We start from the raw sequence: 14,830 nt of genomic DNA, 5'->3' as shown, positions 1-14,830 counted from the left end.
AACTGGCGTTTTCTAAACTGACTCAAAAATGAAAAGGGGGGGAAGAATAAACTAAAGATATTATTATCCCCAAAATACCTTTTTCAGGTCTGAAACAATGGAAATTCATTTCATATAGGATTAGTAATAAGGTGACCAACTCTGACAAATACTAATGTCAATTAATCTTTTGTCACAAGGTGCATAAAATGCTAGTTCAGAGAAGAGCTGTTGTTCTTGAAGAGCAATATGCATGCTATAGAAACAAAGCCATAATGTCAATTCACGTATTTCCTGTTGATTTTAAAAGCCTGAAATGAAAGGTACAGAGAATTGTTATTGTTCATTATAGATGAAAAGTCCTTACATATGTTAATATTATACACATGCATTTGATATACCATCACGGTGGCTTTACCTCCGGTTCAAACACAACTCCACTGTACACAGGGTTTGCCGTTGTTCTCCGCTTGCGTTCCTGTCTCCGACTCTGAATTTCTGCTCCACCATAAAGAAAGATCACAAGGTCAGAACCCGTGGCTGATACACAACACACCTAGAGTAAGCAGCCACACTTGGATGTTCTCACAAACAAAACACACCATCCAAACACAACTCTGTGTCAGTGAACAAAACTAAGTCTCCTAACCTTCCAAGTGGTCGTGCGTCACTAGTCCGAGGGACACCATGAAGGCCAGTTTCTGCAATTGTAAACGTAACAACATGGACTGAATTGTGTGGTGCACATTCAACTATACTGCCCAATTTAGTTGTGTTGCACTGTTTGCTGAGATTTTCTGAACTGTTTGAGGGAGAATCCACTATATGGTACAGTTAGGAAGTAAAACTGTGGATCTGAGCACTTCAAAACATACAGTACCAGTCAAAAGTTTGAGTACACCTTTGCAGTACTTGTATGTGTTGAAATGGACAGAGGAATGAAAGCTGAACAACCCATAAGTGTCCTACATCTCTAGAAACCGTCACAAAGAAGCTGGGAAGACATGCCAGTTGGTTTCCTGCTCAAACTTATTAACCAAATGCCTCATGAAATAAGTGTTTCCAACAAGCGTACTCTGACTTTTGCCTTTTATTGTATTTTAGAGCCATATAAATGACAGTTGCTGACTTTGGTCTAAGTTATGGTGTTGCTACATTGCTGTAGCTCAGCAGACAACACAACAGGACTAAGTGCCAGCAAACTGAACTACAAGTAAAAATGGAAATCGACAGCTGGGGAGTCCTTTCTTCACCTAACACCAACTCACCTGGACATCAGCTGGCTGAGCCTTACCTGGGGGTTCTCATCACGCTTTGGCTTGGCTGAAGCCGAAGGTGTGGATGTGGGAGAGGAAGGAGCCGTGACTGTGGCCTTCTGCTCAGTCCCACCCTGAGTATTAACAGTCTGAAATGATAACACAGTACCGACAGATACAATATCTTCAATTTCCTCCACACACCACAGTGGCTCTGATGGCCAGCAGACAATCAGGTAAAAATTACTGTTGACAACCACTTGATTCTCCATTGAGGTCAGTCAATACCCTTCCTCAACATACAGGTTTTTCCACATACCTTGGTGTCAGCAGTGAGGCCCCCAGTATGAGGTACCGGGGTACCAGGTAGGCAGGGTGCAGCAGGTGGGGTGATGACAATGCCTGCCAGCTGGCCACCAGGCAGGGTCTTGGCAACAGCAGTGCATGACTGGCCATTCATGATGCGCACCTGATGAATGGGACCACTGGTGGCAGTCAGCTTCGTTGTGGCCAGCATGACCGGTCGCTGAAGCAGCTGTGGCGCCGCCATCATGGGGGGTGGCGCGGGAGCGATGGGCACATTGTTAGGTGTGATAGGTTGAGGCCGGACCTGGTTGGCAAGGAGAAGAGGACAAAACTCTGTCAGCCAGGTCCACAATGGGGAATAAGTCAGACTATGTCTACTGGCTGGCTATCGGCATGCACAAAGTGACTGGCAGGCCCTCAGAACACCAAGTTCACAGCTATTTGGAAAGCTGCCTTCTGCATGGAAAATTACGGTGGTGCTCTAACAGAAAGTAGATTAGAGAACTGGTCCATAGTGCTCCATTTGTGCACTGTCCAAAATACAGAAACTGTACAGTAATCATAATAATGGCTTGTTTCCCTATACAGTTCTACCCTCTCACCCTTAACACAGATGAACAGTGCAGCCATTGGAGTTTAGGGAAACGGTGCACACAGCTATGAGTACACAGTTATCTACCAAGTCGCATTCAAAGTAAAATGTGATGGAACAGTATTCAAAACATAGTGAATGTTACTGGATATAGCAAAAATAAGGTGACTGAAGCAAGGAACAACCAAGAACCAGCTACAGGCAGACATCAAACAAAGGAAAACAACAAGCACATCCATACAGGTGTAAGCAAATCCACTTTAAGCAATTAAGTTCACGTCCTGTTCCATGTATGCTATCCATACTATCAGAAAAGAACCTTACATACACATACGCACACAATTCTATACTACTTTAGACTGAAAATGCACAAAGCTGCCTTGGCTATGCAACATGGCTTTGGTCAAGGACCTCATCTCCTAGAATCCTCCATGCATCAGATTTTATTTTCCGGCAAGAGGAAATCAATTATGAATTCAGCATTGAATATGTGGATATTTATTTCAACCAGCAGAATCAGCAGAAGCTGATATTGAAGTCATAAATGATCTGCAACGCAGCATCACTCCCAAGTAAGAATACAATCCATCATGAAAATAATTACGGAATGTTTTTACTGACATAATACACATTACACGAACAACAGTGATTAAGATACCATATAAACAGAAAAAAAAAAATCTCACTGTCCTTAAAGTACATGCCAAATAAATCTTTAGACAAAGGCTCAACTATTGATGTATTTTTTAAAAAAAAATCATGTGTTAATGCATTGGAGGGTGCGGTGGTGCAGTGGGTTGGACCACAGTCCTGCTCTCTGGTGGGTCTGGGGTTTGAGTCCCGCTTGGGGTGCCTTGTGGTGGACTGGCGTCCCGTCCTGGGTGTGTCCCCTCCCCCTCCGGCCTTACGCCGTGTTGCCAGGTAGGCTCCGGTTCTCCGCGACCCCGTATGGGACAAGCGGTTCTGAAAGTGTGTGTGTGTGTTTGTGTGTTAATGCATCTAAAGTTCTACACTTCACCTTATTGCATGAGGATTTTGAAGGGGGGAGAAAAAAAAAAAAAAAAAAAAAACTGGTAATGAAGGAAGTTAAGAGCCAAACCCCTGCAAAATATTAAAAGGCAAACAGGGGCTTCACATCCAATCCCTGACATGACTGGAAAGAAAAGAGGAACCCATTCAATGACAAAGAAAAAAAAAAATAAACTGATCAATACTTCATCTTCCGAGGGGCGCGGTGGCGCAGTGGGTTGGACCGCAGTCCTGCTCTCCGGTGGGTCTGGGGTTCAAGTCCCGCTTGGGGTGCTTTGCGACGGACTGGCGTCCCGTCCTGGGTGTGTCCCCTCCCTCTCTCCAGCCTTACGCCCTGTGTTGCCGGGTAGGCTCCGGTTCCCCGTGACCCCGTATGGGACAAGCGGTTCTGAAAGTGTGTGTGTGTGTGTGTACTTCATCTTCCCTAACATAAGCTTCATTAAATTAGTTTACTATCAGAATTCCAGTTTTAAATCTGTAGTAACTGTTTATAGTTTACTCATTATGATCACAACCCATTTCCTGTGGTTGACTAGTTTTTAAATTTTGCCAACTTCACCTTTAGCATTGTAGTTTAAAATGACCTTTACAAAGCTGAAGTAATTATTGGCAGAGTGAATAATTACAAGTCAAAAAATCCTCATTACCTTTTAACAAGGGTAAGACTGATCCCGAGGAATAATTTTTCCAACTCAAAATTTCAGATTTTAGTGTAGTCTCCCCCTTTAAAGGAAACCCGACTGATTAACAGGGTCTGATTTACCGCGTTTATTATAAGAGGCCTTTGGGAGCGAACTATGTTGCATATCTGAGGACAACCAGTACTCTGCTGGTTATAGGGGGGAAAAGGCACCCTCTAATGATGCAGTGTGCTTTTTTCCCTCCCAGCCTGTGACACCACTGACACTCAGCTGGAACAATAGGGTGCATCCAAGGAAACAAACCTGTGGCTGAAAGTTGGGTCGAGGCGTCAGTCTAGGAGGAGGGATAAACTGAGGAACTTTGATAGGCTGAGCGGTGGTGGTGGGCTGCACCTGTGACAAGACCACCCGTTTATAAAAGCAGCACAGACTGAACGGAACCTACCAGTCCTTGGTGTTCCGAATCAAAACACACTCAAGCTGGTAATATATGAATTACATTATGAATACATTACTTTAAAACTAATGGTGAGACAGATTTTCTTGCTACACCTGGACAGAAATCATTCATTTTAGCGAAGACAATCTGAGAATATCATGTTAAATAGAAAGCATACCCCAAACAATACCATCTCAACCCATTATTCTTTTTTAGTTTCTCATTTTGGATCTACTTAGCCGGAAAGCAAACTTCTGCGATCCCAGTCTTTAGTGAGGTTTAAATACAGCACATGTATTCAGCAGTGACTATGCTACATTGCATTTTCAAAGATGCTATAGTGAAGAGAGGAAAATGTTTAATTTTTGCTATGGTGTAGAATGAAACTTACGACGACAGCGTTCTTGGAGACTATTCGCACACCCTCTCCTCCCTGACTGGTCAACTTGTTTGCCGTCTGAAGGTTGATGGGTGTGTTCTGTGTTTCTGAGTTGACTACACTTGTAACGTTGCTGATGGCGGTGACCATGGCTACCGTGGGCCGCTGTGTCACAACGGAAGCAGGTGTTGCTGGGGTGGCAGCTTTCAGCACCAGAGGTAGTGTCTTAGTGGCAATGACTGGGGTGACTGTCAAAGTCTTCTGCCATGGGAGAGAAAGATAGTGTTTAGGACACACCTGTACATCGACACACACTTCAGATATGGACAAAAATTACAATGGAAATACAATTTATGAAACAGAACAGTATGGAAACTCCTATTTTCTTGTCCATTCTGGGTTACACAGTCACTAATGTTGTAAATTCACCGATTAAAGCAGCTGATAGGTTCCCTTTCACACCAAGAAAATACCCAAGACCATATTAATGGTACCATTTGGGGTTTTCCATGATGCAGAAGGCTCTTCATGTTCTACAAAACACAAAGTTTAGGATCCTAGTTTCTGAGTCATGTAAAAACGTACCAGCGATTTTATGTTCTTTTGAACTCTTGGGCACAGAACCAGGGTAAATGAGAAGCAAAATGGAAACAACTTAGGACTAAAAGTGAAAACTCTTCATTTATCAGGGATTTCATAGCTCGTTTCAAAAATGGCTCTGTTCAGGGTACAAGGAGCATAAATACTGACTCAGGATTATGTTGAATCTTTGGAGAACTTCTTTGCCTCCTAGCTGCTCTCCAGCATGACCTCACAACTCTACTCACTGTGAAAGGGACTATCTGCACACAGTATAGGCGTGACAAAAGGAGTCACCTTGCTAAACCAAACACCTAGTAGGCAGTGATAAAAACACACCACAGCTCTGGCTGTGCTGTTGACTCTGCTGGTTATTTTATATTCCGCTATTGTGCATTCCACACAGGCTCCCTGAACTTGAGTTCCTGCTGAGCTGGCACCAGCCACGGAGGCCTGTGAAGTGAAGAGAGCCCCTTCAGATCTCTGTGTGCGTGTATGTGTCCTGCTTTTAGCCCAGTGAAGAGGGTCTTGCTTTCATGCAGCAGCTGAGCTTTCCCCAGGCAGCTGCTTTCATGCTGAAGAGCTGCTCCTCTTGCTCACTATCCTCACTGGGAAACCCCTGTGGGCAGGGGTGGGTGGCATAGCTGACCGTGTGACAAGGACTGACAGTCCCACACTTCCTCTTAGACGTGAAGATGGACAGCAAAGCCCAGCAGAGGGCACACGGAGCAGCGCTCAATAAAGTCTGCAGAAATCATGTTTTCAACAAAAACACTGAACGCACTCCTTCGAAGCACAGACCCAGCAGAGTACTCAGTGGGTTGCCATATTTCCTGTAATCCCTATAAATAATTTCATACATGGTCTCCAGGGTATGAAATGCAGTGGCATGTTAAGTAATACTACAAGCTCATAAAATAGACGTGCCTCAAAGTGTTATTACTTTCCATTAAGGCAGCATTCTTAACTCACTTTACGCAGTCAGTCAATGCAGAAAAGAGTCAGACTTAGCATAATGAAGGCAAAAAGTGTATTTAAGACAAAAGAGACAAGAGACACTACCATGTAGATAAAAAAGAGTATGAATTTTCATAAGCTGTTGTAGCAGTTTTTTCTGTATGCAACCCAGTTATATGGGGGTTGAGTATACATACACACCACATAAATGAAAGGTGGTATATGACACTGATACATACAGTCTCTGTAAATGCTATATAAACAATATATATCTCATTCTAGTACATAAAGGGAGAGAGATGGCAGTGTGGTTGCCTGTGTAATAAAGCTGTATTTATTGTGAAGTCTGCCACTAGGGCTAATACAAGCTGCTACAGAGAGTCAGTTAAATGATATGGTTTTAGGCAAATCTGATACTGAATACATTTCAAGGAAAATTCAGAGCTTACCTGCTGGGCACCCAGACTTCCTGCTGGCAGGGGTACTGGGGACTGGGCTGCTGGTAGCACAGAGGCTTTGCCTTCTAGTGCTGCCAGCTGTGCTGTGTGCTTGCCATCTGCTGACAGAGGCGGGGGCTGGACTTGCGCCCTGAGCTCAGGTTGCTCCTGCTTCAACAAGTCCTTCCTCAGCTGCTCCACCACCTTTTTCTGGAAGGGAAACAGAAGTGCATACTTGCAGAACTGCTTTTGGAAACACAGTGCAGACAAATGATGGTGTCATTGTGGCATCATGTGGTGGTACCATGGCCAACCAAAATAAAATAAAACAAAACAAAGCAGGTACACTATACAGTATCTCTTCATTAAAGGAGAGATGGAAGGAAGAGAAACTGGTAATTTTCTTTAGTTTTTTAACCACACTGTGTGTGACCATATAATAAAGTGCACTTTTTCACTGCTCTCAGTTTCAAGAGTGTGTCTGCTTTTTAGAAACCAATAAAGCAATTTTTTTTTCTTTGGACTTTAAATATGAACATGGTTTTATGCCCATCATACTGTTTGGCAGTTGATGCTATTCTCAGACTGAAGCAGTCTGTGAAAATGATACTGGGATAGAGTTCTTTCTCCATTTTTTTAAAATCTGTAAAGTACCAGCTAAGTTCATTCCATTGGGGTGTGAGTCTTCCTGCTCTATGAGTCAAAGTCTGTCAGTCTCTACATTATAGATCTTCACCTTAATTGCTCTGAAACACACTATGTAAAAAATCACAACAAATTTCATACAAAACCAATTCCTAGAAAACCTTGTTTTACTATGGTTATAATTAGTGAGACGCACAACTGGTCCAAAGAAAACCTATCCTTACCCCGCTGCTGACTACTTCATTACTTTGTACATATATTAACTCCCCCCCAAAAAAATAAAAACTAAAAACTGCCCAAACATAAAGGTTTATATTCCTAGGATTTGAATTTATGAGTAAACAATCTTTACCCTAAAATATAAAGAGCTGAGAGATGCTTTATGGGAAAAATTTTAATTACACACTTCTTCTATATGAAAAATGTTATATGGTCATTTCCTGATTCATCAGAAATTTCATAAACCCTGTAGTACAATTTATACTGCACAGCTGTGGAGAATGAACCAAAGATTTTCACCACCTGTACGCTTGTGGTTATGGTGAAGTGACAAAGTGTTTTGATTTGATCTGATTTTGATTTGGTATGGCAGGTTCTAAAAATATTATGACAATCAAAAATCATGCAAAGAAGGTGAAAACTGCTACGTTCTCTCTTACAAGATGATTCCTGTGCTGTAATTTTCCAAGAGTTTTTTTTTTTAAATAGTAACCTCAGAAGTGAATATTCTGAGAAAAGCACAAGATGTTCATCATGAAACGAATTAAGAAAAAAAAAAAAAAAAGAACGTGAAACAGGAGGCTTTGCATCTTCCAATGCTGAAATTGTAGGCTTGTGTGGGGCCAAACCCAGACTGCACCTTCCCTGCAGGCCTGAGAAGATGCCATAAGCAGCCACTACTGGTGGGGATCATGTGCGCCTCCACAGGGAAACAGAAGCAATACAGTGTGCTAATCCTCTTAGAGAGGCACGACACCAAGTGGGCTGCTCGCTGAGCAGCTGGCAGAGGTGTTAACTTCATTGGCTTTCCTTCGGGAGCATTCATTTGTGGTTTCATCTGGGGCGTGAATATGAATTTATCACTTAAAATACAGTTGTAATGGCTACAAAGACACAAATGCAGGCTTCCATGTTACCCCACCACTGAGCCCTGAGCCTCATGGTTATGGACAGACCAGTATGGCAGTTCTTAGTAAATACAGTTGGGTGCAGCCAGAATCCTCAGACTCGCAGGGCAAGGGGGATGGGAGCAATGCCTGTGGGACGCCACTGCCACAAAGCCTTTGCAGCTGCTGGCTCCTTTCTCTCTGCAGAGGCTGCAGACTGGTGCTAATCCTTTTAGCTCGCTGCTTTGAAGACAAGCCAAACAATGGAAACTCAAAGCTGATGCCTTCTTTCAAGAGACGGGAAGAACGTCCAAGCAGTTCTTTGGAAATGCAAAATGTGTGTCACAGGAACTGGTGTCCATAGAAGGCTGGCTGTCCACCATGGTATCAATACTTTAAATTGAGTTTACAACTGTGTAGGAACATTTAAAAACTCCACTCCTCCCCAGGCTCAAAATAATGGAGCTGAATTAAAGCAGGATGAGCTAATGGAAGCTCTTAAGCTCCTATGAATTGTATAGGAACTTATGGAATGACCTCCCCCCTTACTCAGAACTGCTGAATTTCTCTGTACATTTAAGGGTCTCAAAACTCACCTCTTTCAGACTCACTTCTCCCCAGATCTCTTAAGTGCATGATAAACGTGTCAATTTACATTTATTCATTTAGTAGACGCTTTTCTCCAAAGTGACATACATGTGAAAATACAATTTGTGCGTTACATTAGAAGAAAGAGAGACATAGATGCAGATGTGATTCTTAAGTTAGTCTGTTTCTTTCCACTATATGCACTAATGTTCATCATACAAATAGCTGCATAAAACAAACTATTTCTGATCACCTCCTGACCCTTTTTTTTTTTTTTTAATGATATACACAAACATTTACGTACAATACAGGAATAGTGGCTATGTAAATGCTTATCCGGACATTATCGTAAAGTTATGGTGCATGAACATTTACACCTTACATGAGCTTAAGAGATCATGGGTGAGGTGAGTCTGGAAGAGGTGAGTTTTCAGACACTTTTTAAATGTGGACAGAGTTTTGGCAGTTCTGAGCGAGAGGGGGAGGTTGTTCCACCACAACAGAGCCAGAACCAAGAACCTCCATGCTTCACCTTTCATGCGTGGGACCACCAAGTGGGCAGAAGTAGAAGAGCAAAGAGGTCTGGTTGGGGTTTAGCAGTTCATCAAGTCTTGTAAACAGCTAGGAGCAGTTCCACTGATGCATTTGTAAGCAATAATCAGGGTCTTAAATGTCATCCGGGCAACTATAGGAAGCGAGTGCAGAGAAATGAGTAGATGAGGTACACGGGAACGCGTCGGCAAGTCAAACACGTTTATGTTTAGAAATTTTGTGATTAGAAGTTGTTGAAAATAAGTTGCTGCATGAAGGTTTACCTATGTGATGTAGACTGGTTCATGATGTAAATAGGGACAAATAAACTGTACTTTACAATCACGTATCTGCATCCATATCTTTCCTTCTGCACTCATGGTACTAAGATATGTGTCGCTTTTGAGAAAAGTCTCTGCTACATGAATAAGTATAAATGGATGATACTACAGCTGAAGGTGGGATTCAGACATGCAATCTTTGGATCCTAAGACAGCAGCTCGAACCACTACACTATCAGATGCCCCACATTCACAATAGTCATGAAAAACTGTCCACAGGTGGTGCAGCCAGTTGTTTTACCTGTCCCACATCTACTTAATCACTACAAGATTTTATATAACTGAATTGAACTAAAATAAAATGCAAACAGAGCCATCGCACTGCCTGTTGCTTGGAAGGAAAGTTTGTCATTATGTCCTTTGCTCAGCTTCTCATTATGGGGGGGGGACTAATTTCAGATACAGCAGCTCATCTAACCCACAAATTCTCTTTAAAAAAAAAAAAAAAAAAAAAAAAAAAAAAATTTAAAAACTAAGAGCTTCATGTTTCTCAGCAAAGTTATCCCATTAGGAATTAAACAGTAAACTAATATTTTTCCAATGCTTTTGTCCAAGACAAGATGCAATTATACTTGTTCACTAAGCTATATACAATTATTTGCCTTTAAAAAACAGTAATTTGTAATGTATCAGTTCACAATTTCTTGTTCAAGGCTAATGTAGCAGACACAGGGAACAGAACCTGGAACCAGACTTTCAGATCTGTACTTAAGCACTGTATTCACATCACATCAGGAAGAGTGAAGACAGACACCTCTATCAAAATGCATACCTTCTTTACCCACAACCTGCCTTGTTCAGGCTTTATCAAGTAATGTATCAGGCATGAAAGAGATCACTATTCACCTGCTTTTACCTATGATCAACACCAGGGGTGTAGAACCTGCAGACACCTCATATTGCCATTATGACTGGAGGGGTATTAGTTGACTTTGCACACAAAGCACAAAAACAAATGTTAAAAAAACAAACCCTGAAAAACCATTTTACATATTTTGGATGAGCACATCCCACATTTACTTAATACTATGCAATACTCTTATTTGTGCCATTTGTAGTGATTTATCCACCACCAGCACCAAGTACTCACCATGCATTTTACAATTTCCTTCACAGACATAACTGTTCATACAATTCGTGTTGAAATCAGAACGAAACACTGAAGCTCAATACAAATGTGACTCACTGTTTGTTCATACAGCAGAAAACTTCCTATCGCCTGTTCAGATCCACACAGAAAAAAGTCCAAAGTGATACACAATGGGATCAAACAGAGACTGGGACCTGCTACAAGCTACGAGCTACAGCTTTTTCCACAAGGGGGAGCTGCATTGTACAGAATTCGACCCAATGAAATTACTTTCACTATATTATGTTCAATATTAATTTACATCCCTCCTAAACAAATGGATGTATATAAGCCATTCTAGTGTGATGATTTAATTTTTTCTTATCTACAGTGCTCTTTCCTACCATGAAGATGGAACTTAAGTTGCCTGGAGAAAAAAAGAGAAAAATTGTAATATACTGCAATTCTCTGACAAACATAAATTTTCCATTTTTGTTTATAGTAGCTTTTACTATAGCTGGAAAAGGGAATATGAAATAATTTTTATTAATTAGACCACATAAAACCCTTTTAATATTACTGGGCAGCAGGTAACTGTGAGCAACACACACATTTCACATGAATTAGTCAATCTGTAACCGTGGGATGCGGTGGCGCAGTGGGTTGGACCGGGTCCTATTCTTCGGTGGGTCTGGGGTTCGAGTCTCACTTGGGGTGCTTTGCGGCGGACTGGCGTCCCGTCCTGGGTGTGTCCCCTCCCCCTCCGGCCTTACGCCCTGTGTTGCCGGGTAGGCTCCGGTTCCCCGCGACCCCGTATGGGACAAGCGGTTCTGAAAATGTGTGTGTGTGTGTGTGTCTGTGTAGTCAATCTGTTCAGACAAAGACAAATGGAAAGCAATCAAAATTATTCTTACTCAAGTTTCACAAAGAATATGTAGCATTATAAAACATAACCCACTTATGAAATATTTAGAAAACATTTTAAGAGGTTGATCATGATCTACAACATCTGAATCCATGGATACACTGTCAACTGTTATAACCCTTTGAAATACTCCAAGTCACTGAAGTGACAAGTGCAGCTTCAGAGAGGAGCCTTGGTATACTGTATTTCACAGTGAACAGAGAAGCTGCCTACCAACAGCTGATACGTAGATGGGGCAAACTACTGCAGAAACACTACCATCTCTCCTTCTCCCTCTGTCAAAACACACAAAGAAATTTCAGAAGCACATAATTACTGTAGAAAAATAAATTATTGCACTCAAATGCAGGAAGTTCCTGCTAAAGTGCAATATCTGCAGCTCTCAAAACCAGCAAGCAACTTGCCAAAAGCATATTAGACTGGAGAACAGGGAGTTAGCCAGCATTTGCACACTTTTGCCTTAAGCTCAGAGGGCAGTACTATAACCAGAGGAGATCATTATGTACTCTGGATCAGCTGGAGTACTGCTGGGTGGGCAGTAAGAAAAGGGCATTGCACACTTTTAGACATCATACTTTTAGACCAAGCTGTGTATTTCCAGCTGAGTGCACTGCTCATTAGAGCTGATTTGCTGGCTTTAACAACCTCTCAAACGCCGATATAAGCACTGATCTTCAGCCGTTACTGCTGGCGAACAAGCAACTGCTACCATCTTCATTCACTGCAGTTCCTCTTTTCTGGGATTCTCCTCTTCCTTTCTGTTCACCTAGTCATGCTTTTTCTGGAAGAGTAACATGGACATACCCCACAGAATCATTTTGCACCTCAGTCTACATCCCATATAAGACACGACATGCACTTCTGGAGGGTTATTATTCACCAGCTGTGTGGTGCAATTTACTGTTTCTGTGATTCATCTTCTACACCTTCACATCTCTGAGTGTCTGAGCACAAAATGTGTAAGAGCCCTGGTGCTGCACCAGCGTTGCACTGTGCTGAAAGTGGAGCAAACTGGCTCACATGACCATCTAGAGACTGAATACATGGAAGGTCAGGGCAAAACAAGGATGGGAGAGAGCTGGCATCTCTCACCTAGGGAACAAACACACTTTGTAAACCTATAAAAAAAATAAATCACACCTATAGCAGACAACAGTATTTCAACCAGTCCAGGCCCATCGTTACAGCCACACAGAATAAGCTGGGCCTGCTCCACAGCACAAGCGACAGAGCAGAGGTGTGGACACCGTGGCTGCTCTCTTGCCACAGACCTAGCTGCTGCTATGTGGAAAACATGCTAAGCCGCTCACATTTGTAGTATGCGGGGCCATGAGCACATCAGGCTTTAAATTAAGTAGGTAGTCTGTTATCCTTCTGTGAAGAAAGTTCACCTGTTGCTCCTCCATTTCTCAACCCATTACCTTTGCCACACCCAGCAGAGGTACAGTATTACACGCTACAGCACAGCCCCTTTAACCAGCTGTAGGGTAGAGCAGAAATAAATAAGGGTTACAGGTGTCCTACCCTACCCTGCACAGCCCTCACTAGGAAAGCAACTATGCAAGTTGAGAAAAACAAAATTAAAAGGAGCAGATGACACCTCAGACCATTCTCCCCAGTGAGAGAGAAGAGAAATAAATAAATAAATGAATAAATAAAGGGGAAGGAAAAAAAAAAAACAAAAACATACACACTACAACACTACAGACCTGAGGTTAACCCAGAGAGAGAACACCCTTTATTGAAGGCGACCAGCTTTATTGAGCTGCTAAAAATAAACGAAAACTCCCAGTCTGGAGTCTCCAAGGCTGTGTGCCTGTTGGGGAGGGGGAAGCAAGAGTGTTCTCTAGCTCCCAGACTTTGTGTGAATAACCCCCTGCTCCCAAAATGGGTGCTTGTGGCATTTAATCAAGCCATGGTTGATATTCCTCTCACACAGCCTGCTGTCTTTCAGACCTTGATGGGCTAGAACTAAACCCACCCAGCCAGACATTAACAGCCTGCAATGGGAGCAGTCCTCTGGGCACAGAAATAACATAGAGAAGAAGCACTTACAGAGTACGCATGCACACACACACCATCCCTGTTAAGAGGCAAAGCATGTTCTTTCATATCACAGTGTTACAAAGACACTCAGCATTCCACTCAAGCTGGTTACTATGGCACCCGCTGCAGAGAGCAACAACAGTATGAAGCCATCATGTGGCGACTGATTTCTTTTTTCACTCTAACACAGAAGACAATCTACTGGTGCCAGAAAGAAACCAGTATTGCTCTCATTTGTAATACTTTTTTGTGGCTTTCATTCCTGGGACCAAGCATTGCATGCATTGAAGCATCTACAATCAGGTAGAGAGATTACAGAAGCACTTACTGATATTACTACAATAGGTCAATTAAAACTCATCATCCCCAAGAATAAAATCCTGCACAGTAACATTTCAATATAGTAGTAAATACCAACAGGTATCTTTTGGATAACATAACAATCCCTTGGCTCAGTGTAGCAGGATTTTTATGGTTGTATCACCAGACATCTCCAGAGACATAACTTCATTAATGGGCACAAATTTCTTGGCTGAAACAGTAACAACACACCAGGCTCACTTCTACTTACCAACAAAAGATTTCACTGGTGGGTCACTGCAGTGGCCATTAATTCACACCAGGAGAGTAAATTTACATGAAGTTGTTAATGTGCGGCATGGTGGAGCAGTGAATTTTACGGCTGCCTCACAATGCCTGAGCTGCTTAGAGGCAGAGTTGAATCCAGCTCAGTGTGTGTAAAGTTTCAGGGTTTTCTGTGGGGGTTTCCTCTACACGATCTGTTCAGTCCTGTGTCTCAGGGTAACTGTCGACTCGAAACTGTCTGCAGTGTGTCAATGTTTGATTTTACGTGTGTGGCCACCCTACAATGGACTTATGCCCCGTCCAGGACGTGCCCTATTTAGCTTTGTGCCCTGTGCCTCCAGTATAGACTCCAGACCAAAGTGACCCTCATTTGGACAAGTAGTTAAAGAAAGTGAAAGAG

At 42.4% G+C, this 14,830-nt stretch overlaps 1 protein-coding gene across 3 annotated transcripts in view; it reads right to left on the bottom strand.

The window, feature by feature from the left end:
- LOC108941168 (PHD finger protein 21A-like) overlaps positions 1-14,830 on the bottom strand; it is a 43,922-nt gene that overhangs the window by 9,266 nt on the left and 19,826 nt on the right. For all 3 annotated transcript variants that reach the window (XM_018763779.2, XM_018763780.2, XM_018763781.2), the window contains 7 exons: positions 6,607-6,804; positions 4,634-4,882; positions 4,107-4,196; positions 1,555-1,845; positions 1,274-1,384; positions 629-680; positions 398-477 (listed from right to left, as the gene is read on the bottom strand). In XM_018763779.2, the coding sequence (XP_018619295.1) occupies positions 398-477; positions 629-680; positions 1,274-1,384; positions 1,555-1,845; positions 4,107-4,196; positions 4,634-4,882; positions 6,607-6,804 (1,071 nt within the window). The remainder of the gene's footprint in view (positions 1-397; positions 478-628; positions 681-1,273; positions 1,385-1,554; positions 1,846-4,106; positions 4,197-4,633; positions 4,883-6,606; positions 6,805-14,830) is intronic.

The sequence above is a fragment of the Scleropages formosus genome, chromosome 11 (assembly GCF_900964775.1).
Source record: "Scleropages formosus chromosome 11, fSclFor1.1, whole genome shotgun sequence".
Lineage (NCBI taxonomy): Eukaryota > Metazoa > Chordata > Actinopteri > Osteoglossiformes > Osteoglossidae > Scleropages > Scleropages formosus.
The sequence above is the reverse complement of the archived record's forward strand: the minus strand, read 5'-3'. Positions and strand labels throughout refer to the sequence as shown.